The sequence below is a fragment of the Camelus dromedarius genome, chromosome 14 (genome assembly GCF_036321535.1).
Source record: "Camelus dromedarius isolate mCamDro1 chromosome 14, mCamDro1.pat, whole genome shotgun sequence".
In the NCBI taxonomy this organism is placed as follows: domain Eukaryota; kingdom Metazoa; phylum Chordata; class Mammalia; order Artiodactyla; family Camelidae; genus Camelus; species Camelus dromedarius.
This window is the reverse complement of record NC_087449.1, coordinates 69121744-69145938: the sequence shown is the minus strand read 5'-3', so window position 1 is coordinate 69145938 and position 24195 is coordinate 69121744. Positions and strand designations below refer to the sequence as shown.

The window sequence follows — 24195 nt, the reverse complement described above, 5'->3', positions numbered from 1 at the left end:
GCAGGCGACACCCGACCGATGGCGGTGGACATAGGGGGCGCAGGGGACTCCGGCCGGGACTCCGAGGCGCGAGCCCGCTCGGCCGCGGGTCACGTGGGCGCCGGCCGGCCAGGTGGGGACAGTGACGCAGGCGGCGCGGCCAGGTACCTGGGGTGCGCCCCGCCGTCCGCTCCCGCCCGGCCCTCGGCACCCTGCCCACCTGGCCGCCCACCTGGAGGGGCCGGAGCGCGCCGCCGCCTCCCGTAGGGCCTCACAGGAAGTGGCGGGGCGGGGACAGGGAGGGACCGAGCGGCCGGGACCCAGCGCGGGGCCCGGAACGGCCGCCCAGCCAGGGCGGGAGCCTGGAGGCTGGACCGGCCCCACTTCGGCCGCCGCGCTCGTAGCTCTGTCCTCCGCCCCGCGGCGCAGGTAAGCCTGGGGGCAGGTGAGGGGCCAAGAGGTGAGCCTGGGAAAGGACGGGTGAGCGAGGCAGTGGGGGTACACCTTGGAGGGGGGCCGGCAACCGTAGGGGCGCCTTCCCTCCCCTGCGCTTTTCCGCCAGCCCCGCCCCAGGGGCCACGACACTCTGCGGCTCCCTCCCTCCGCGGTGGTGGCTGTGGCCCGGGCTGCGGGAGGGGGCGGGGCCTGGCTGGCCCCAGGGCCCCCGAACTACCACCCCCCCTCCACTGCCGGGCTTCAAGCTTCCTGGCGTCCCTCCGCCCCCTACCCTCCTTTGAGCCCTAGCGGACGCTTCCTGGCCCTGGAGAGGAACTCTGCAGCCAGAGCTCCCACCGGGGCATAGGAGCTGAGAGATCTTTAGGGAGCCCCAGGGCCTTTGAAAAGGGGGGAGGGGCAATAAAGAACTCTCCCCAAACCCTGGAGAATCTGCTGCCCAAACCTGCTTCGGCACAAGAGTTAGCAGCCCCAAGAATGAGGAGCCCTCCCCGCAGCAAATGGAGAAGGAACTCCTCGCCCACCATGGGGAGCAGCCCCCAGCAGGGAAGAGGTCCTGCGCTGCCTGAGCCGAGAAAGAGAGGGGAGGGAGGAGGGTGGGGCTCGACTCCGAAGCTGCGGGCTCCCCTTGCTGCTGGGACACCTGTCTGTCTGCCCAGCCTCCGCTTCCGCATCTGGGAAGCGAGGCTGCTTTCCGAGATGTGGGTGGGCCTCAGTCCACTCTCTGGCGTGGGGGCGGGGGCGCTGGGGAGCTCCCCGTCCCACCTGGAGCCCAGACAGCCTGATTCCTTCCTCTGTCCTTGAGGTGGACAGTCTGCACCTCCTGGTGAGGGGTTAAGGGGTGCTTGTCAGGCCAACCAAGGCCAGGCAAAGCAGCTTGCGGGCCTGGCTGGGACGGGCTGGAGCACCCCTGACTCTGTACACCGGTCTGCCTGCACCCCTGCTGCCTAGTGCTTAGGGGTGGGGTCCCCAGGTCCAAATCCTGGCTCTGTGTGACTTAAGGCAAGTGACTTCAGCCCTCTGGGCCTCGGTTTCCTCCTCTGTAAAATGAGAGTAGTTAGAGGATGCTGACTCAGCTGGGGCTCCTTTCTGTTCTGGTCGCTGCTCTGACGATGCCCACAGGCCACAAAAGATGAGAACTTCTGTGGGGTAGATCGTGGGGTTCCCCCGAGGCCTCCTGGCAGGGGCAGCTAGCCGGCAGGGCCCCCCCCCCGGACACCTGCAGGAAGGACCCTGTGTGGGGGCGGGGGGGGGACATCCCTCTTCCCCAGGGGCTCTGGTTCCTGGGGGTGTCTCTGACCTGGCACGGCAGGGAGCCAGGCGCAGAGGTGAAGCGGCGTGAGGCAGCTTGCCGGGGCCCCTGCGGTGCCAGTCTGTGCCTGATCTGATGGGCACAGCCGCTCCCCAAGTCTGGCTCCCGGGATTTTAGTTTCAGTTTCTGAGTGGGTCTCAGCTGCTTGTCTCCTTCGCCTGTGGGAGTTACTGTCCGTGCTCAGGTGACCAGCCACCTGTCCCAGCGTCTTTATTTCCAGTGAGAGTCGCCACTCGCCCCGCTGGCGTTGGGGCAGTGATCTAGGTCGGACCGGGCCTGGCTCCCCACCCAGCTCTCTGCTGCCCGCTGCCCGACCCCAGCAGGGGTCACATTCCCTCTGCACCTGCTTCTCACCTGGCAGAGAGGGAAAGTACCCTCCTTCCAGAAGAGCAGCGAGGGACTGAGGACACAGAGGATGAGAGAGTGTGTGGAGGACACCTGTGGGTCATCTGTGCGGGCCACCTGTGGAGTCAGGGCTCTGATTCCCCATCCCTGTGTGCCAGCCAAGCCTGGCAAGGCGGCTGGGCTTATGGGGCGTCTGGACTCAGAGGCGGGAGCAGGAAGCCACGGAGGGGCCTGGACGGGTGGGCACCGCGGGCTGAACCGGGAGGGCAGTCTCTGTGATGACCGCCCCACCAGGGGCCTGGAGCCGTTGTCCAAAGGGGGAGCCCAGGGCTTAGCACTGCCGGCTGCCAGGCTGCGTCCCGGGCCGAGGGCAGCCGGCGGGTCTTCCCGACCCCCACGCTGGCGGGTGAGTCTGCGCTTAGCTAAGCTGAGGTTTCTCCAGCTCAGCCCTGGGGACGTTTGTTCCAGATCATCCCTTGTGGGGCCGCCCTGTGCGCCGTAAAGCACTGGGCAGCACCAGAGGCCAGTAGCTCGGCCCCAGCTGTGACCACTGTCTCCAGACGCTGCTGAGTGTCCCCTGAGGGGGCCAAGGCACCTCAGTGGAGAGCCCCCAGCTGCCCCCCACCACTTTGCGAACGAAACTGTTTGCTACATGCTGTGTGTTTTCCGAAGCCAAATCCTGCCCCAAATTCCACGTGACTCCAAGTCTTGAGCTTGGCCGGGCAGAGTTACCCGAGCACAAGGCCATCATTGTGGGTCCAGTTTGCCCAAGCAAAGACGAGCCTGGGCACACGGTGCCGGGCGGACTGAGCCCCTCCAGGCAGGGTCAAGTCCCTCAGACCTTAGAGGGACAGAGGTGCCCCAAGGATGGAGGTGTCGAGGTGGCCTCACCCAAGGGGCAGTGGGTCCTCAGCTCCGTGCAGTTTGGGTCCCGGTGTCTGTGAGAGCGACTGAGACCAGGGCCACAGGCCCAGGCCAGGGGGGCTGTGCTTCTTCGGGGGAGCAGGAGGGACGGCACTGAGCCCACTGCGGCCCCAGGAAGCCCATCCACCCAGAAGAACCAGGGCTCTGGGGGGCTGGGCTGCACAGGGCCCCCTGGGCCAGGCGACCCAGAACACAGCCAGGGTGGAGCCAAGAGCGGCTCAGGACCAGACAAGCTGTGTCGGTCAGCTGAGGCCACCGGAGGCCCATCTGCCTCCACCCACTGACCCTCAGCCCACCACTCCTGCCGCCCAGGTCCCACGTACCCCTTGCCCGCATCTGCACGTGCGCCGGGGGCCCCAGGGCGGGCTGCTTAGGGGCCAAGGGAAAAGCTAGTGCTGTGGTTCCCAGGGCTCAAAGGTAGGGGCCCTCCCAGCCCACCCTGAGCAGGAGCAGCAGGGTGTCACCGGGCGGTGGCACAGACAGGCCTGGAGCCCCCGCGGCGCTGCCCTGGAGGATTTGCCTCACTCGAAGCCAAGGCCTGTGCGGGTTAATCTTCCGCATAGAGCAGCAGGGCCTCTTCCGGAAGACGTGCTTCCAGGGAGAGGAGACCAGAGCAGGTGCTCACAATGTCAGCCTTCCCTCTTCAGTTTGGGAATTGAGCCCAACTGTTTGTGGGGACATGAACAGGAAGTCGTCCTTGCTCCTAAAGGACGCACAGACTCGTTGGGGAAGACAGAGGGACAGACAGTCACCACGAAGCCCTCACTGCCATGGGCATCTCTGGGGGAGCTTTCCGGGGCTGCCTTGCTGGGGAGCAGACCTGCCTCTGTGACTCAAGTGGTCACTGCAGGGTGTCCGGCCTCTCTGAGCAACATTGCTGCCTGAAGGGCACACGCTCTCACCCATCCCCTATGCTGGCTGCAGGACACCAGGCATTGGCCAGCATCTGACGAGGACAATGAAAGAGCTACTCTGCTGGAGGAGGAGCTGCCGGACCCAGACCCGGTGAGGGGTCCCCAAGAATCTGCCAGGCAGAAGCACGTGCTTCTGCCCCAAATTCCATGTGACTCCGACTCTTGAGCTTGGCTGGGCAGAGTTACCCAAGCACAAGGCCATGTGTGCGCTCGGGGTACAGGACCCCCACCAGCACCTGCCTGTCTCCTAACAGAAGCCGACAGCAGACCAGGACCAGGACCACCCGGTGTTTGAGGAAAGCCTGGGGCCTGGGAGGGGGCTGAGATGAAGGAGAAGTGTGGCCAGGCCAGGAGCAGGGAGAAACTAGTTGGAAAGAAAATACATTGACAGAGGGCATGGCATTCGCGAAACAAGAACAGGCTGCGGTGAGTAAAGAGCAGGAGAGAGCGCCTCGTAGGACGAGGAGAACAAGAGCCATTTGGGGGGATGGAGGGAGCCCCTCACAAAGGAGGACGCGGGATGCATGAAGGGAGAGATGGGAGATTAGGAGGGCAGCTCAGTGGCGTCAGTGCTCACAGATGGCTGTTCCGGAAAGAGACCAGAGAAAAGAGGTGGGAGGACCTATCAAAGAAGCACCACTGGGAAACGTGCGGACCTAAAACAGCTTGGCAGGATGCACAAGCCTGTGGCTCCGTCTCTGTGAGCGGCTCCCCGTGGCTGTCAGTGCTCGGGGGTCAAGCGGGGAGCCCACACCCCCAGTGGCGCTGGAGAGAGCCTCCCGTCACGACGCGAGGAGGAGAAGTCAGACCGATGTCTCAGCAGCAGTGGGAAGGCAAGGGAAGGAGCCTTCTCCATTATGGAAGAAACTAGTCTCAAATGGGACCCTAAGCTCCGCTGGCTACCGGCAGAGGAAAAGGCAGAAAGGAGACATTTTTAAACAAAGATCTCCCTCCTGTGGCGCTGCCTTGGGAAGATGCCAGTGGGTGGGGGCAGGGGGCGCGCCCTGGCTCAGAGGGGAGGGAAGGAAGAAAGAAGAGGACTAGTGTGCAGGGTGGGGGCCAAGGGCCGATCTCCTGCCCCCGAAGCAGGGAGGGGTGTGCCGGGGAGAGAGGACAGGGTCTCTGGGCAAAGGCTGGCGGCCGCTTGACCCTGCGCACTGTGTGGCCAGCATTCTCAGGGCGCGGCCGCTGGGGCACACCCAGGAAATTAACAGGAGGAAGGCCAGCCAGTAAACGAGAGAGAATTATTAACGAGAAGCGGGGGCAGGCGGGCCGTGCTGACACCAACACCCACGCGGAAGGGCCGAGCCGAGGCTGGGGTCTCGTCCTCGCAGCCGGCCAGAGAGGGCCGGTGACGCCCACGGCCGGGAGACCGTGAAAGAGAGCGCCGGGCCTGGTCTGGGGATTGGGAGGAAGCTGAGAAGCCCAGAGTGGTGGCTGGCGGGGAATGGGGTGGCGTGCGGGGGAGGACACCTGTCTTTGATGATAAGCCTCTCGGTGCTGTTTGACTTCTGAACCTACACCCAGGCGGCTGTGTGACCAACTAAACACTGGAAGGAAGAAGACGGCGGCCCTGTGATGCCTGCTACTCCGGGGGCCGCTCAGGCTGGGGCCCGGGGCTCGTGCAGAGCCAGGCAGCTGCCCACACCTCTGGGGCAGCTGCCCACACCTCTGGCACAGCGCCCCTCTCCTTCAGGCCTGGGTCCCGCGCTGGGGGTGGCCCAGGTCTGTGGGTGTGGCCCCCTCCGAGGAACCAAGGTCACGTCCAGCCATGGCGGGCCTGACGGGCTCCACCTGGCACCTTCCAGCCGGGAGCAGACTTTGCCCTCTCCTGGGAGACGCAGTGCCACTGGCCGGGCTCAGAGGAGGGGGTCAGGAAGACTCAGGCCTGGGGCTCCAGAAGGGAGGAGGCGGGGAAGGAGGATGGATGAGGGGACGGGGCGGGCGGGGCTCACGGCCCCGCAGTCACTGTCTGGCCCTTCAGTGCCACCTGCGCGTTAGGACAGCGTCAGCTCTCCCCGTGGCAGGTACGCCGAGGCTAGAATAAAAGGACTCAGACACCGGGGGTCTCCTGGCCGGCCGCCCGCTTGGGTGCATTTTGCTCGGTGTGCAAACAGATACAAGTGCGAAAGAAGCCCATTTGTCAGCCAGGCCTGGCTGACGGGCAGCCAGGTTCCTGTGGGGTGGGCGACCCAGGCGGGTGTGGCCCCGCCCATGGCTGCCAGCCCCCTGGGAGGCCCGGGCTGGCTGCTGCCACCCTCAGCCTGGTGACTCAGACTGTCCCCAGGAATGCGTGGGCCGTCCTCCTGCTGTGGGGGTGGCCAGGGCTCACGGGCGGGTGGGCAGCCCCTCCCTGCCGGCCCTGGAGGCTGAGCCGCACACGCCTTCCTGGGATGGTTTTAGCGAAAACTGATGGGCTGGGGCAGAGCCAGGCAGAGAGCCAGGCCTCCAGGTGCCCTGCAGTCGCCCTGACCGCGCCATGAGCGAGGCCAGCCCCGTGCGCCGGCCCTGCCCGGCCTCCCGTCAGAGGGATTCCTAGGCTGAAGCTGGAACCTCCCAGGGCGAGCACGCAGACCCAAGGCTGTGCGTGAGGTGGGCTCGGGCTGGGACCCGCCCGGTGATTCCTGGGGCAGATGGTGATTCCCCGGTGGCACCCACCATCCCAGGCCTTGCCACTTCCGGCACAGGCGTGGTGGCGAGGCTCCCTCCCAGCTGGGCCCCTGGGCAGGCGGCCTGGAGCCTTGGTTTCCCCATCTGGAAAACAGGCCCCCCCCCCACCCGGCCCTGATCATGCTAACATTTAAGAAGCATTTGACCATTTAAGAAGTGTATATCAGAAGCACATGAAGGGTGGCTATCCAGGTTTTTATTCAAAGGGGAAAGAATTAAAGGAGCGAGTTCTCCTCCTGTTGGATTTTGATCCTACAAAGTGCTAAGCCGGCAGCCTCTCCCCTTGAGGCTCCAGGTGACCTTCTATGCAGCTTGGTCTTGCAAGGCTATAGCCCTCGGTGGCCCCTCACGCCCAGCACCTATGAGCCCACCACCCTTCCCAGCACCCTCGGGAGGCGGGGTGATTCTTACTGTGCCCATTTTACAGATTTTGAAACCAAGGTGCAGCGAGCAGTGGGGAGAAGTGACAGTGGTGATGGGAGAGCAGACTCTCAGATTGGATTGGTCAGTGGTCAGAGGCTGGTGCCCTTGAAGCTTGTAAGTGGCTCTGCCTGGCCCAGAGGTGTGACAGGTGGCCGTGGACCCACCCACACTGGCCAAATGATGTGCTAACAGTCAGGATGAGCCTGGTTATGCTGCAGTGACAAATAGCCCTGCAAAGTGCTTAGAGACCCTGGGTCTCTGGGCCCTGCACGTCCTGGGCACTCAGGTCCCAAGCCGGTGGGGCTCCATCCAGATGTGCCCTCCTGCCATCACTGCCATGGGGGAGGGTATGGCGGGGAATCTGTCAGTGGCTCCAGAAGTTTCTGCCCAGGAGGGACACACGTCCTTTGCTCAGCCCTACCTGTGCTGGAAGGAGGAAAGTGGGGGACAGTGGTGGGCACATGGGGCTGCCAGGCTGGCCGAGGGCTGGAGGGTGGGTGAGGATGGAGAGGGAGAAGGGGTGGAGGTGGGACATGAGGTGCTGGGAGGGATGGGCTGGAACATCTGGGGGATGCGGGGAGAGTGGGCAGCCCTCGGAGGGCACCGGTCACAGGCCACGGCCGCGCCCCTGGAGCACAGTGTGTCCTGGGGCTGTGGGCGCCGGGGCAGAGCTATGCAAACACCCCCGCCCTCTCCGGGACCACGTGGCTCCCACCGTGACCGTGCCTGGCAAGGCTCCTGAGACAGATTGTTGGCCCCGTTCTGAGTTCAGACATGTGGAAAGTGTGAGTGTGTCATGGGACGAGTGGAAAGGCCATGTAGACGGCTGAACACAGTGGTGTCACCCCAGGCGGCGCTGAGACAAGAGAATCAGACAGGCCTGGGTTCAGACCCTGTTCCCATGCGTCCTGCCAGCCCCTGGCCTCTCTGCAAAATGAGAATGAAGCCCATGCCTCTCGATTTGGAGCCACAGCTGGAGCCACAGAGCGAAGCCTGGCCCTGCGTGCTCGGAACCCGGGGTGAGGCGGGGCGGGGGCGCAGCCAGGCTGTCTGGCACGGACAGCGTTTCTTGGCGTCCTCATGCTGACCCTGAGGAAATGGTGCCAAGAGGCCGAGTGGCTGATTCCAGTCCAGGTCCCATGCAGCCTGCACTGCCCCATGCTTACATCCCCAACAGAGCCTGTCCCACCCAGCAGAGGAAACACAGGTGTCTCACCAGGCCAGCCCCTAAGCAGGCTGCTCCCACCAGGTCCCCAGAGCCCTGGCGACCAGCCTCCTGTCCTCTGCCTTGATTCCGGCAGCCTGGGTCCCTGCAGGTCTGAGACTGTCCCGAGCCTCCCTGCACGCCTCCAGCCGGCTGCGCTCCCACCTCCCTGGGGAGTCTGGGGACCATGGGCTGGGAGTCCTGGCAGCCGTACCTCGGGCTCTGGAAGGCAGATGCTGAGAAGAGCAGTGGGGCCAGTGTGCAGGAGGGCTGCCTCATCTCTGTCCTTGCCCCCAGGACCCTGCGGCCACTCGCCATGGCCCAGCGGCACTCGGACAGCTCCTTGGAGGAGAAGCTCCTGGAATACCGCTTTCACTCGGAGCTGCGGCTCGACGCCAAAGGAAACCCAGCATCCGGGCTCCCGATGGTCCGGGGCTCCCTGCCAGCCAGGAGCAATGCCGCCTTCCAGCCTGACACCCCGGCACCCCCAGCACCATCCCCCGAGGCCCAGGAGCCGAGGGCCATCGTCTTGAGCACACAAAGCCCGGCGGCCCTCAAGATGGGCACCCAGCAGCTGATCCCCAGGAGCCTGGCCGTGTCCAGCAAGGCTAAGACCCCGGCCCGCCATCAGAGCTTCGGGGCGGCCGTGCTCAGCAAGGAGGCCGCCCGGCGGGACCCCCGGCTCCTCTCAGCCCCCAGCTTCTCCCTGGACGACATGGACGTGGACATGGTGCCCGGAGGGATGCTGAGACGAAACCTGCGGAACCAGTCCTACCGGGCGGCCATGAAGGGCCTGGGGACCCCGGGCGGCGAGGGGGACACTGTCCAGCTCACCCCCAAGCTGCAGGCTCTGGCTGAGGAGCCCAGCCAGCCTGCTCGGTGCGCAGCCAAAAATAAGGTAGGGGGCCCGTCCGCCTGGGCAACGGGGAGAAGGACATGCCTCTAGGGGCCGCGGGAGCTTGTGGGCAGGGAGCGGCCTGGGCACACCTCCCCGCCGGCGTCGCGCAGCTGCCGTCCAGCAAGCCCCGCCTTGTGCAGGCTCCTGGGGCGGCCTATCCCAGTTAAGCCCAGCGGCCGGGCTGTGAGCAGAGTCGGAATGTTCCCATTTTAGAGATGAGGCCGCTGAGGCTCGGAAAGGTCGAGGGTTTTACCCAGAACACCAGACTCTCACGCACAGCAGGGAGTGCAGCCTGTGGAGGGACCCGAGGGGGCGCCGCCTGTCCGAAGGACAGATTTCAGGGATGGCCTTGCAGCAGCAGCCAGCCTGAGCTCCCGTCGTGGGGGACTCAGGAGGGGCGGTAGCAGCTCAGATCTGACGCCCTCTGCACCCTCTCCCTCCCTGCCCGGCCTGACAGCCAGCTCGGGGCTCCCTGTGCCCACAGTTGCGGTTGCCGTCCGGTGGCCCCCTCTACCACAGGCTCCTGCCCTGACCATGAGCCCTGGCCCCGGCCTGGGGAGAAGCCCAGACCGCCCCACAGAATGCTGGCACCTGGTGCATAGAAGGGCGGAGGCAGGGAGTCCCGAGCTACTGTCCTCTGTCTAAAGACACCCCTGTCCCGGGAGGTGGAGCATAGCCCCTGCCGTTCCGCTGGTGGACCTCGGCACTCCGCACCCGCCCGGGGCCGGGCCTGCAGGGTCCATCGTTCGCTCATGCTTGCCTCCCACACCCAGCCAACATTTCCTGACCCCCAGGCACCTGGTGCCAGTGCCAGGGTGCGGAGCTGAGCCCGGTGGCAGGCCCCAGGAGAGCTCCCAGGGTGGCAGGAGCAGGCGGGTGGCAGGGGCACGATGGGCTGGGCTGGGGGTGCTCAGGGCGTGGAAGGAGCACAGGAGGGGCTCCCCAGGAGCTCAGGGCCCAGGAAGAGGGGGTCCCGGAGAAAAGAGGATTAAAGCAGAGGCGAGGACACAGGGTGGGGGCGAGGTGGGAGAGGGACCGAGACAACAGCGGGGCAGAAGGCAGAAGGGATGGGGGCTCTGGGGGGTGCAGGGCAGCGGGGGAGCAACACCAGATGCAGCCGGGAGCACCACACTTCAGGCCAGCAGCAACAGGAGCATTCAGGCCACAACTTGTTTCAAGAAACCAGCTCCTACTTTCCTGGAAGCAAGAGGTCATGGGAAGTGGTGCGGCCCAGCCAAGGAGACGGGGTCTGAGCAGGCACCTGGTGGGGCCCCAAGAGCCCCGCCCTCCACCTGCCTCGGCAGCCCCACCCCCACTGGGGCAGGGGCCCGGGCCTGCGCTAGAACCGGGTAACCCACCAGGCCCAGGCCCTGCTCCTCCTGCCGCCCCAAGTCCCCTACACACGGGGCCCGGGTTGCGGCCCTAGCCCCCACCCCACTGTCCCTATTCAGCCGTCTGCCAGCCCACCTGTCCTGCCTCGGCTTCCCTCCAGGACGGTCGTGACGCCCTTTTTCTGAGCATCCCCTTTCAACATGCCTCCACCTCTAGGCAGCCGTCCTGGACCTGCCCAGCCGTAGGTCACCTGCCCTGCCTGTGCTGAGCCCCCATCCCACCCCTTGCCTCCGCTTGGCAGCTCCTCCTCCCTCCTGGAGCTCACATCTCCTGAGCACCTCTGCATGCCCAGCAGAGCCGCCTCCCATTGGAGCCCGGGTGGAGGGACCGCTGTAGCCCCACACCCGCCCCTCCCCGCTGACCGCCCATGTCTCTGTGTCTCTCCACACAGAAGACACTGGGGCGGAAACGCGCACACAAGGGCTCCTTCAAAGACGGTGAGTACGGCCAAGGGGGCGACCTTGGCGGATCTGGGCCAGGTTGGGGCCGGGTGAGGCAGGTCTCCCTGTGACGTCCTGGGGCAGGCGGAAGGTCTGGGTGCAGTGGCACGGAGGGTGTGCGGGATGGGATCCCTCCAGGGACTGGAGGACCCGTGGCCCTTCAGACTCTGCTGCTCTGCTGGATCTAGAAAGTTTGCTCAGATTCTGTGCTGTCCCAGGGCCAGGGGCAGACAGAGCCCCCACACTCAGGAGATGTTTGTTGAGCACGCCGTGTGTGTGTGTGTGTATGTGTGTGTGTGTGTGTGTGTGTGTGTGTTTGAGCGCACGCGCCAGGCCCTGCTGGCGGGACCAAGACCAAACACAGAGCCCTAGGCCTGGGGTGCAGTCATGCAGTCACAGGGACCCAGTCTAGGAGGCTCGGGGGCGTGGGTCACGGCTGGGCCGTGACAGGGCCCAGCGCAGTGCATTCAGCCTGCTGAGGACTGGGACGCCCGGAGGGCCCCATGGGAGTTGGAGAGGCAGGTGCCCACCCAGCCAGGATGGACCACCCAGTGGGTGTGAGGGGCGGCAGGCAAGAAGGGCCCCCTCCCTGCCGGCCCCAACCTCTGTGGACAGCCGCAGGCCTGGAAGTGGGGAGGCAACAGGATCGGGGCCTCCTGCCCCAGGAGGGCAGCTGCAGTGCCCCACTGGGGCCGCGGTGGCAGGAGACTGGAGGGGTTGCTTTGAGGGCTCAGAGCCGCCGCGATCCGTGCACCCGCCCAGTGCTGCTGCGGTGTGTGCGGCTGCAGACAGAGCCCGAGAGCCGGAAACCGCACCTCCCTCCGGTAGGAGGGCTCTGGGACCAGTCTCCCGAGCCCTCAGGGAGCCCCCGCCCAGCCCCACTCCCCAAGGCCACGTCAGGCAGCCCCTGCGGCTCTCTGATTTGTCGGCTCAGCTCGGGTCTGAAGGTGCCACATTCTGCACCCGGATGCCACCCCTGCCCTGGGCTCAGCCAGCCATGGGAGGGCGCCCGCCCGAGGGGGGCCTGCTCTGGGGGACCCTGCGCAGCCTGGTGCTCTCAGGGGCTCCTTGGGAGGACTCGACCTGCGGGCTCCCAGGGGGGCAGGACGGCCCAGAGCCCCCAGGCCTGCGTGTGACCCGCCCCCTCTCCCCAGACCCCCGGTTCTACCAGGAGATCCGGGAGCGAGGCCTGAACACCAGCCACGAGTCCGACGATGACTTGCTGGATGAGTCCTCCGGCCCTGAGGGACCCCGAAAGGTGGACGCCCCTATCGTGGTCAAGAGCTACCGGCCCCCCCAGATCACCTGGAGCCAACTCCCTGAGGTGGGGCTGGGATGCGGGGGGCAGCCCTTCTCCCAAGCCCATGGGTGGTCCTCGCAGTGACGGGAGAGCCTCCTAGAAGCACCCCATCTGCACCCAGATTGCGGGGATCTCCCTGCGGCTGCCTTACCTGCCCTGCGGGGAACCTTGGGGGCGGTCCGTTGTGGGGGAGAGCACTGAGGGACACGTGCCATCCGTGTGTGTGTGTGTGTGTGTGTGTGTGTGTGTGAGTGTGACGGGCTGACCTGGAGGGAACTGTGGGCACAGGGGACACCCTCCCAGGGCCCTGCCCCCAGAGAGTGCCAGGAGGGTCCGAGTAAGGAGGCAGGAGGGGAGGGGAGAAGCCAGGCTGGAGTCACGCACCACCGCCAAGCTGCCCCCTCACCTTCCCTGACATCTGAAAACAGGGCTGGTACTTGGCCCACAGGGCCTCATGGAAAGCATGTCAGGGACAGAGGCCCCGGTGTTCTAAGCAGGTACCCAGGGAGGCAGCTGTCACTACTCCAGAGGGCACAGCTGGCCATGGGACAGACAGATTCCTGACCTCGTCCCCTGGGAGTGGAGTGATATCTGCAGTGCATGCCGGGGGGCCATCAGCCAGGGAGGGCCCAAAATGGGGTGGGGGTAAGGGCAGCAGGTGGAAGGTCTGGAAATACACATTCGTTCCCACCTGCCAGGCGCCAGGTGCGGCCCAGAGCTGGGTGGGGGTGGGGTCCAGGACGCCGCATCCTCAAAACGCTGCCAGGGATTCTGCTCCTGACCACCTGAGCTCCAGGTGTCCCAGCCAAGCCTCTGGGCTGGAGGTCGAGGCCTGGGATTCACCCTCCTGGCCCAGGCGCTGCTGGCAGCCTCTGCCCAGTCCAGTGGGGACGGGAGCAGAACTGGGTGGCCCTGGTCCTGCAGAGGGGATGCCTCCGGGCAGGGAACTTGGCAGGCGTGCTGTGGTTGAGTTAGCTGCACTCCAGCCTGGGGCCGGGGGCCCTGAGGGCCAGAGCTGGGGCAGTGTCACTCCCCTCCCAAGCAGTGCGCTGACTCACCTGGCCCAGGTGTGTCTGAGTCGCGGCCCTGCCCCCAGCTTTCCCAGGTGCCTCTGTACCTTTCCACTGTCACCACACCCCCCTCCCCTCCCCCTGCCGGCAGCTCTGTGGGGCAGAGCCCCCTCCCCACCGTGGAGTGCCTGCTGGCCTTGCCCTCTGGATGCCCATTCCCTTCCTCAGCTGCCCCAGGGCCCTTCCGAGGGGGTGGTCCCGCCCAGGGGAGGTTTCCATGGAGAGGAAAGATGTCGGTGAGGGGACAGAGCAGGGACAGGCCAGCTCAGCAGTCCCCCTGTGCTGAGCTTTGCAAGGGCAGCCCAGGTGTCCCACGAGGGACGGCTCTGCCAGGCCAGCCTGGCTCCCGCCTTCTCTTGGTGTCTCTACTGTCCACGCTGGCTCTGGTCCAGCAGGAGGGTGAGCTTCTGGGACGTGCAGCCCGTGACTCCGGGCCTGTGCCGTCCTCAGGTGGTGGAGTCGGGCATCCTGGACAAGCTACCAGCCGAGGAGCGCAAGAGGCAGGAGGTGAGGTGGGGCGGGGTGTGGCCCTGCTTCTGACATCGAGGGGTGGGAGGCACAGCAGCCATAGTGACGTCGCCCCCTCACCCGCTGGCTGCTTCCCAGGCCTGGTGCCCAGCGACGGTTCACGTCCTCACAGCTGTGCTGACAGTCCCAGCCCGCGTCCTGTCCAGGGGTCCCGAGTCCCGGCCTGCCCCCTGCACCCCGGGCACATCTGCATGGCCTGAGCACTCGTCACCATCGCACCCTGGGCCGGGCCCCCTGTGTGGCGGGGCAACTCTCCTAACCCCCTCCCGGGCCAGGCCCCGGGGACACAGGGCTGCCCCCATCCGCTCTGCTCTCGCCCCAGGCCATCTTCGAGATCCTCACGTCCGAGTTCTCGTACCAGCACAGCCTTGGTATCCTGGTGGCCGAGTTCCTGCAGTCCAGAGAGCTGCGGGCCACCATGACCCAGACGGAGCACCACCACCTCTTTTCCAACATCACGGACGTCCTGGGCGCCAGTCGGAAGTGAGGCCCGGGCCCCTCGACAGTGGCGGCAGGCTCCCAGGAGGGTGGGAAGGCCGGGGCTCTGGGAGACCCTGGCCTGCGAGTGTGGATGGAAGATCTGGAGCAGCCCTGGGGTGGGGAGGGGACACGAGACCTCCGTGGGCCATGCAGCCACCGAGAGCCGGCCCTGGGGACACGCAGGTGCAGAGGGTGGAATGACAAGGCGTGCGGGGCTGCGGGTCAAGCGGGCGGGAGGCAGCCCGGAGTTGCAGCCCGGGTCATGTTCCGCCCAGAGGTGTCTGGTGCCGGCCCGGGCTCTGGTTGCAGGACCAGGAGGTGGAGGAGGGGCCAGGTGTGCAGCTGCAGTACTGCCCGGGCTTGAGTGTGCGTGTACATGTGTGTGCACGCGTGCGCAGTGTCAGGGGTGTGTGTGTGCGTTTACCCCCGTGGAGGGCACCATCCAGGTAGCACCTGTGTGGGTTCAGCCCCGCACTGCCTTGTACCCTGGGTGACCCCATAACACCTCTGGCATCTCCCTGACCCTCAGCACTCTCCCTAACTTGAGGGATGGGTCCCACGTCCCCCGACCAACCCCGCAGACTGGGGCGAGGTGAGGGAGGTGATTCGGGGACTCATTCAGATCAGTGCCAGACCCGCCCTCGCTGAGCCCACCTGAGTCTGCTGCCGAAGGGCCCCCATGGAGTATCAGGGCTGTCTGGTCCCTGGAGACAGGGCTCCCTGCAGAGCTCCCTGGACCGGCATGGGGAGCCCGCAGCCCCCGGCCTGGCGGGGGGCCTGGGACAGGGCTGCCCCTCCCCCAGACCTGATCCTGCGCTCCGTGTGCCCGAGTGCAGCAGGGCTGAGCGCTTGGAAGCTGCTCCCTCGTGTTTGCTTCCGACCTCCGTAGGGCCCCAGGCTGGCCGTCACTGTCCCCGGGGGCGCTCTGGCCTCCTCAGGAGTCAGCTATCTCGGGTCAGCGGCTGAGGGCCGGCCAGCCCAGGAAAGGCCTCCAGGTCGCCCTGGGAGGTACTGACCAGCCTGGCCTGCCTGTGCACGCACGTGTGTGTGGCCCTGCGTCCAGGCAGCTGGGCCTCCCTCTCGGGCGGGATCCTGGGGGTCCTCATCTGCTGCTGATAAGCCACCCCCGGCCCCGTCTGCCAGGGCTGCCCAGGAGCGATGGTTCGCAGAGTGTCCCCACTTACAAGACGTGCAGTCCCCCTGTGAGTGGGGGTCAGGCCAGGGCCCAGCGAGTGGGGGCCTGAGGGACCCCTGCCCACCTCCAAGCCAAGGCCTTGCTCCCCCTCCCTGAGACCCTCACCAGCCTTGCCAAGGATAATCAGAGCCAACAGGGTTGGGGGGTGGGGGCACGATTAATGAGGTTGCCCACCCTCCTCCCAGTGGGACCTCTGACACACGTCCTGGGTGGGCTGATGCTGGGCTCCACGATGTCCTCAGGACTGAGGACCCGGGACCCCCTCCCCACCCTCTCACTGCTCCCCCCCACCTTGGTGCCACACTGCTGGCTCCCTCCCCTCCTCCCAGGCGGGGTGGATGGTAAGGACCATGGTGGACTGGCTGTCTCCGCCTGGTCACTCCCCAGGGAGGGGTGTGGGCCGCCTGGGGTTCCCCATGTGGGGCGGGTTTTGCTCAGGGACTCTGCTCTCTGCCCCTGGGATGTCAACCAGCTGTCTTATCTCCCAGACAGGCTGCTTGGGGCAGGCCCAGGAGCCCAGCTTGGCAGGCTTCTGAGAGTCGGGTGTGGGCAGAGATGCTCGTGGCTCAAGGAGGGGCCTCGGGGGAAAGGGCTTCTCAGGGGGACAGAGCTCTTGGGGTGGAGGACCCTGGCGGCCGTATCAGTGCCTGGAGAGGCGATGAGGCCTCAGGGTCTGGCTCCTTCCAGCTGTGCAGGACACACTGGAGGTTCCAGCCGGCAGCTGACACACCCAATGACTGACCTGGGTCCAGCCAGGCCTGGCTGTGGCAGCAGTGGCTGCTGGTGGGAGCAGAACTCAGGGCAGCCCGGGGCCAGCACTGGCCAAGCTTTGTCCTCATCTCTGCAGCCAAGGCCCGGGTTATGATTGAGGCTCAGAAACGGACCCCAGCAGGAATCGGGGGGCCGGCAGTCACTGGCAAGGAATCTGCCTGGAGCCCCTGTCCTGGCCCTGCGCTGGGCAGTCCTGCCCCAAGTCCCCAGGCGTGAAGTCAAAGTGACAAGTTCTTTGTCCTACGTGTCTACATCCCATGATGCCCGCTGGAATCTGTCCAGAATCTAGCAAGAAGTGGCCTTGGATTTGGCCATGGGTGTGTGCCCAGTTACTTCAGGTTTAAGGAGATGATCTGTCCTGGGGTTTTCTTGGGAGGGCCTGGGCCAGGGTCCCGTCCAGCCTGGGCATCCCATCCACCGGGTGCCTGCTCTGCGCTGCTCCTAGGAGCCTCGCTGGGCTCCTGCCGCGTGCGCGTGCGTGTGCGTGTGCGTGCGTGTGCATATGCGGCAGGGGACGGACCCCCAGGCCCGTGGTGCTCACCCCCACCCCCGGCAGGTTCTTTGAGGACCTGGAGCAGCGGCACAAGGTGCAGGTGTGCGTGGAGGACATCAGCGACATCCTGGAGGAGCACGCGGAGAAGCACTTCCACCCCTACGTCGCCTACTGCTCCAACGAGGTCTACCAGCAGCGCGCCCTGCAGAAGCTGACGTGAGCCGGCCTCCGGGCCCCGGGGCTGGGGCGCGGGTGGCCTCGGGAGGACCCACACCCTGTCTCGGAGCTCGATGTTGCCCGTGGCCTGATTTCTATTGCTTTCTACGGACCGGCCACGCCTCCTGCCGCAGCTGAGAGCCCCGTCCTCTGTTGCAGAAGCAGCAACGCCGCCTTCCGAGAGGCCCTGAGGGAGATCGAGCAGCGGCCGGCGTGCGGGGGTCTGCCCATGATCTCCTTCCTGATACTGCCCATGCAGCGGGTCACGCGGCTGCCCCTCCTGACAGACGTGAGTGCTCAGACGCCGGCCGGGGACGGGAGGTGCCCGGGTCCCACCTCCGGGCGGGGCATCAGTCCCCCCCGACCTTGTCCTCGCGCTTTGTCTGTACGTGACAGTTTCGAGGACAGTTACAAGACGGCGTTCACGGCCACGATGCCCGTGGCCGGCAGCAGTGGCCCTGCCCACAGAGCTCTCTTTGCCAGGAGCCATTCCTGTACTTAGCGGATTTTTGTTCACTTACTTGATGCTTCATTTGTGTCCATGAGTCTGATCCGGTGTCTCCCAGATCCCTGCTGAGCATCGGTCCAGGATGTGGCTGCCTCCTACCCAGCACCCTTCGGCCAGTTGTCCCGGGTGGGGGCCCTGGGGGGACCCAGGCCCCAATCACCATGCCTATTTCATGGACACAGGGGTCCTGGGGGCTCCCAGTGGCTCGTGTCTCTGAGATGCTGGCTCACGGGGCAGAGAGGCTCATGGGGCTGAGAGGTGCTCATGCACGTATGTGCACACAGGCAGGCACGTGGCAGGGGCCCAGCTGAGCTCTGAGAGGCAGCATGTGGCCCGTGCTCAGTGGGTCAGCGTCCAAGGCTGACAGGAGATCAGATCCTCTGGTGAAATGAAGAAACAGAGGCTGCCGGGCGCCTCCCCAGGCTGGACCAAGACAGCCAGGCACGGGAAAGGTGGGGTCTTGGGGGAGTACCTGCTCCAGGTTCCAGCCCGACTGGCCTGACCTGGCAGAGCTTTTTGGGGGCTGCATGCCCCAGTGGGGCCTGGCAGGAGCCCTCTGGGTGCCCCCAGGGCCTGGGGCTCACAGGGAAGCCCCTGCCCCGGGCCGGCCCCTGAGCCCAGGTGTAGGAGGCACGTGTGGCTGCTCACGTCTGGTGTCTCCCTGCAGACACTCTGCCTAAAGACCCAGGGCCATCCCGAGAGGTACAGGGCCGCCAGCCGTGCACTCAAGGCCATCAGCAAGGTGAGGGGGATCCAGGGTGCAGGAAGGAGTGCCCAAGTTCTGCCCCCACCCCCACCGATGGCAGAGACCCTGAGAGCAGGGCAGGGAGGATTTCCAGGCCGCCCATCCCAGGCTTCTCACAGTGTAGATGGGGAAACGCCCAGAAAGAGTGGAGCGCACACACAGTGGGGGAGCCCACAGTGGGGTAGGGACTAGGACAGCCGAGAGGGCCGGCGCTTGTGGGCAGCCGGGCCAGGCTGGATGGGTGGGGTGCTGGGCAGTCCCGGGGTCCGGGCCACTGCCTGCAGCACAGCCGCTCTCGTGTGCACACGCCCTGCAGCTGGTGAAGCAATGCAACGAGGGGGCCCACAAGATGGAACGCACGGAGCAGATGTACACGCTGCACACACAGCTGGACTTCAGCAAAGTCAAGGTAGGCAGTCCCCACCGGCCCCAGAGGCCACTCCCGCCAGCCCTGTCTGAGGTCAGGGGTCACTGCCCCCAGGCCTCTGGAGGGTGCCCACCCTGCAAGGCCCAGGAATAAGCCTCTGCCCTGACCTCTGCAGGCCGCTTTCCCCACCTGGGAGCATCCCTTGTGCGCCCTTGGCCACAGGGCTCAGCTCCACCGCCCTCCCCCCGAGGCCCCCACCCCCGGAGCGGCAGGGCAGAGGCAGACCTGGCAGAGCGGCCAGGCCGGGGCGGCTGGCGGCAGGCCGGGTCAGAGGGCTTGCCTGAGCCGGGGGTCCTCCTCGCTGTGCCCGGACAGGGGCTGGATGACCTCAGGCCGGCTCAGGCTTCCTTGTGAGGCCAGGACAGCCCGTTGGTTCTGGGGTGGGGCCTAGGCAGCCTCCAGCCCCCCCGAAGCAGTCAGGGCTCAGACCTCCGCCCCCCCAAATCCCCCATGTCCCACAGACTGGCCCATCCTGGACGGTCCAGGGCCCGCCCCCGTGGTCACCCAGGACAGCCGTGCCCTCCACGCCGCCGTGTCCTCCACGCCGCCGTGTCCCGGGCCACCGGGCCTCTGCAGGGAGCGCCTCCTAGGGGCGGCCCAGCAGGGAGCACCCTGGTGGGAGCCGCTCTCTGGAGTCAGCCTTTGCCCCGCCCCCACCCCGCCCCTCTGGCCTGTCTGCAGCAGAGCCCTGGGGGCTTGGAGTGGGCAGGAGACTCAGAGGACACTGGGGTCAGAGCAGCTCCGTGGGCCGGGCCTCAGCCTATCACCAACCAGGCTGAGCTGTTGACCTCCAGCCCCCAGAGGCTGCCCAGCAGGCTGGAGCCCAGTGAGAGCCAGAGCCACGGGCAGGGCAGGGGGGTCACGGAGATGTGGAGGGAGGGCACAGAGGTTCAGACAAGGGGAGCAGGCTCCTTGGGGTGGGTTAGGGTGGGCTTCACCGAGGAGGCGTTCAAGTGATGACAGCTGTGGCTTCGCTGAGCCCAAACCCTCGGCCGGGTCTTGACCCCATTGGCCGGGCAGCAGATCTCACCTTTGGGGTGAAATACACCCCTGACCAGAGCAAAGACCCAGCCTCGGGCCTGGCTGACCCCTGAGCGGGGCTCTCGCCCCCTGATGTCTCAGAACTGGAGGGCATGGGGGCCGGACAGCTCAGAGTCCCAGCAGGCGGGATGTGTCTGGGGAACAGAGACGGTGGGTGGGCCTCCTCAGTCCTCCCCTCCAAGCCTGCTCTGCCTGCCCACTCCTGCTCCAGGCAGACGCCCGAGCAGCTGCCCTGTTGGCGGGAGGCTGGGTCTGAGCACCGGCCGTGAGGCTGTAGGACCCAGGTGGCGGGGGCCAGGGGTGTCCTGTCCACCTGCGCCTCTCACTTATTGGCCTGTTCTCTGGGCCGCAGAGCAGGAGGGAGCTCCGTCTGCAGGAAGGGCCCCTGGACACCGGATGTGGTTCTGCACAACAAGGGCTCCTCACAGTCTGTATAGACGCGGCTGAGCCCCTGCTTGGTCTTGGGCAAGGAGGTTCCCCCAGAGCGGCCGTCACCCCCTGGCTCAGGGGAGCGCTCAGCTGGGGCCCAGGAAGCCCGTGGGCCTGGCTAGAGGCAGGTTGCTGCGCAGGATCTGGGCCCAGATCTGGCCCAGTAGCTGCCCCGTGAGCACCTGTCGGCCGAATGAATAGCCCTTTGTTGGAGGCCCAGTCAGACTCTCTTCCTCAGTCCAGCCCTGTGGAGGCTGGGTCACCCAGTCCCCACCGCCGGCTGTGTGTCCTTGTCCCCTGCCCCCCGTCGGGACTCACCCAGCTCTCCGGCTCTGCCCCCAGTCCCTCCCGCTCATCTCTGCCTCCCGCTGGCTGCTGAAGCGCGGAGAGCTCTTCATGGTGGAAGAAACCGGGCTTTTCCGAAAGCTCGCCAGCCGGCCGACATGCTACCTGTTCCTGTTCAATGACGTCCTGGTGGTCACCAAGAAGAAGAGGTGGGTTCTGGCTGCACGGCCTGCCACAGGGAGCGGGTGGCAGCGGCGGCCTTGGGGCCGGGGAGGTGCCTGGGAGCCAGCCCTCGGGAGCACCCTTCCAGCTGCTGCAGGGGAGCCAGAGGCGTGGGGAGCCCGGGCTGCCCGCAGACCCCTGCAGCATGGCCGACCGCCTGTCTGCCTGCAGCGAGGACAGCTTCGTGGTCCAGGACTACGCCCAGGTGGACCACATCCAGGTCCAGAAGATGGAGCCCTCGGAGCCCTCTCTGCCAGGGGGCGGCAACCGCTGCTCCTCCGTGCCGCACCCCTTCCAGCTGACTCTGCTGCACAACAGCGAGGGCCGCCAGGAGAGGCTCCTGCTGTCCTCCGACTCCGCGTAAGGCCGGACTCTGGGAGGGGCAGCCCTCACAGCTCCGTGGGGACGTGGTCAGTGTTCCCGGGCGCTGCACTGTGTGAGGGACAACCTAGTCCTCACACAGTTCACACCTCGGGGCGGGGGGGGCGGGACATGCCAGCCACAAGATGCGCAGCTGAGCCATCTGGTGTGACCCAGGGTCGCAGAGGAGGGGGAAGTTCCGGCAGAGGCATGGCAGTGCAAAGGCCCTGGGGCAGGAGGCCCCTGCCCAGGAGGACAGCAGGCTGGAGCACAGGGTCGGGGCGCAGGGGGTGGTGAGGTCAGAGTGGTGGGGACCAGCATACAGAAAGGTGCTGGCTCAGTTTCCACGCTCCCTCCTTTCCAGTAAGGAGGCGAGGCTGAGCATGTCCAACAGCAAACTGACAAGTGCAGGGTGCTCTGGGCCCAGGGCCACGAAACAGGGAGGCCTGGGTTCTGCAGATACAGCCGCCGCCCGACTCTGTGGCCCTGGGCGGGTATGACTCAGTGTCAGCCTGCCTTGGAGGAGGCCTGCCTGCCACTCCTTCACATGTGCGTGACTTCCTGTGCAGGGACCCCCAGCGCAGTGGGTCCGGGAGGCAGGGGGCCACCCATGTACACCTCCTGGCTCAGGGCCCACTCACCACAGGGCACCCAAGGCAGCCTGAGCCTGCATCCAACTGCTTATCCCACCTTGAAGGTTGTGGGGGTTGCTCAGGGACCCCCTATCTTCCCACCATGCCATGCTGTGGGGGCGGGGTCTGAGATCACCAGCTGGTGGAGTCAGCCTCGGGCCTTGCTCAGGCTCTATCTGCCCCCAGGAGCGACCGGGCGCGGTGGGTCACGGCCCTCACGCACAAGGAGCGGCAGGAGCGGGGCCCCACCAACAAAGGAGGTGAGTGCCTGCCCCGCCCTGGGCTGAGGGTTGGCCTGGAGAGGAGAGGTGCCGTGCAGCCCTCTGTCTGCCCCAGGGCCTGCCCCCAGGGTGGCCTGCAGGGGTGGGGCTGGGGCTCCAGCCCCGGATGGGATGGACGTGTGTGCCATCTGTGCGCACAGACCCAGCTCTTCCCTGCACTGGGGAGGGAGCGCCGCCCAGTGGCTGCAGAAACTCAGGCTGAAGAACTGGAGTGGACTGGCCTGCGGATCTGTCAGCCCAGCTCCGGCCCTGCTCGGCCCTTAGTAGCCGGTGCTGGACGCTTTGGCCCCGGAATCGCAGCCTCTGGAGCGGTCCTTGCTTTAGCTGGAGGGAAGCTGCCACGTGTCCATGTGCTGGGACACCTGAGGGCCCCACCGGGGCCAGGCCACAGAGGGTGGGTTGGAGCTGGGCCCTGCCCGACTCAGGCTGCAGAGCGCCCGGCCCACCCCAACCCTGGAACAGTCCAGTCACTGATGCCTCCACCCTCTGCAGACCTGCTCCAGGTGGAGATCACCAAGGCCTACTTGGCCAAGCAGGTGGACGAGATCACGCTGCAGCAGGCAGATGTGGTCCTGGTCCTGGAGCACGAGGATGGTAAGCACAAGGGGGTGGGCATGGGGCAGGCGGGAGGGGCTGGTGCCGAGTGAGCATCTGAGGCCCCGGGGAGAGTCCAGAGCACATTGCACGGGCAGCTGTCCCGAGCCCGCCCTCCCCAGGAGCAGTCCCTGCCCGAGCTCATGGTGGGCCTGATTCCCAGGCCCCCTCCAGCATCCTCCATCAAGGATGTCTTCAAATGTCCCAGAGTCATAGGATAAAGTGGGCTCTTGGTCCCGGTATCCTAAGCGGGAGGGGTGGCCCCTGCGCACACCTGTACAGGATGGGCAAACCAGGCTGGAACGTGCTCAGCCCCCGATACCAGTGTCGGGACCTGGTTTCCCATCAGGTGCCCTTGAGCAAGGCCTGCGGGGTACGGGGGCAGCCCCAAGGAATGCTGGGCCCTGGCGTCTCCTGGAGCAGCAGCTCCGAGGACCGGGGGTGCCAACAATGGGCCCCTGCCTGGTCCTCAGGACCCTGCTCTCACCTGCCGTGTGTCTGGGTTCAGGATGGTTCTATGGCGAGAGGCTGCGGGATGGAGAAACCGGCTGGTTCCCCGAGGACTTTGCCCGGAGCATCACGAGCCGCGAGGCCGTGGAGGACAACGTGCGCAGGATGGAGCGGCTGCGGGTGGAGACGGACGTGTAGCCGGGCCTGCGGGCACATCGCCAGGCCCTGCTGTGGTCCACACTCCAGCAAGTGGCCGTGCCCATCTCCAGGGGGCCTGGAAGTTCCCTGGTCCCCCTGAGGCCCCACGGGCTGCAGCACATGCTCCAGACACTTCCAAGGAGGAAGGTCCTGCCTGCTCGTCGGGGAGCGCCCGCCAGACGGGCTCACGGAGCCGTGCCAGCCCGGGCCCAGCTGTGTCACCGGGAGGAGCCCAGCCCGGCCCTGTGCCCTGCTGCTGGCTGCGCCCTCCCCCAGCTCCTGGCCGCCCCACTCTGCCCTCCTGTGCACCCGCAGGGCAGTTGTGCTGTGGGCGTGAGATAGAGGGATGACCCTGAGGGTGCTCCTCCCACGGCGCTCCTGCCCCAGTGCAAGACGAAGCGGGCCTGGAGGCCCCGGGGCTGCCCCGCGCCCGGGGGCAGGTGGGCAGTGGAGGGAGGTGATCCTGCAGCGCCGTCCCTGGAACTGTGACTGAGACATTAAAGTGTTTCTGTAATGCCTGAATGTGCACGTTGAACCTGAATCAGGGTGAAGTCCGCACAAGTCCCTGCGAAATCCCCACAGTGCCGTGGGCCGGAGCTGGCCCCCATGTGTGTGGTCATGCTCGTGGTCCCGGTGCTGGACCTCGGCCCTGGACTGTCTGGAGCCTGGAGCGTCACGGCAAGGCCATCCCCTCGAGCCCTTGGGGCCCAGCCTGCCCAGTGGGTCTGAGGACTTAGGGCATGGCAGAGCCCGAGGGAGCTCCTCCAGGGTGTTCCCCATCCATCTCCTCCCTCACGGCCCCACCTCCCAGCCGGTCTGCTCCCCAAGGACCCCCGGTGATGTGCAGGTGGGAGAGGCAGGCTGGCCTGGCCTCTGGGTGGTCAGCCAGCCTGGACGGGGAAGAAGTGTCCTGCTTGCTAGAGAGGGTGACGGCCCAGCTGGGTGGGCAGGGCGCTGCTGGGCCAGGTGCCAAGAGGACAGTCGGCTCTCAGGGGAACCCCCTGCCAGCCCTCCCA

The 24195-nt window shown here is 66.3% G+C and overlaps 1 protein-coding gene across 1 annotated transcript; it reads left to right on the top strand.

The window, feature by feature from the left end:
* Window positions 1-283: 283 nt before the first annotated feature.
* Window positions 284-23705, top strand: ARHGEF16 (Rho guanine nucleotide exchange factor 16). Its single transcript, XM_031463871.2, has 15 exons — window positions 284-408; window positions 8522-9122; window positions 10906-10951; window positions 12109-12278; window positions 13775-13831; window positions 14175-14335; window positions 16855-17007; window positions 17167-17296; window positions 18183-18257; window positions 18577-18669; window positions 20500-20651; window positions 20836-21024; window positions 21843-21916; window positions 22430-22531; window positions 23040-23705. Exons 2-15 carry the CDS (start codon window positions 8541-8543, stop codon window positions 23177-23179), a joined length of 2124 nt encoding a protein of 707 aa, XP_031319731.2. The 5' UTR covers window positions 284-408; window positions 8522-8540; the 3' UTR covers window positions 23180-23705.
* The last annotated feature ends 490 nt before the right edge of the window (window positions 23706-24195 follow it).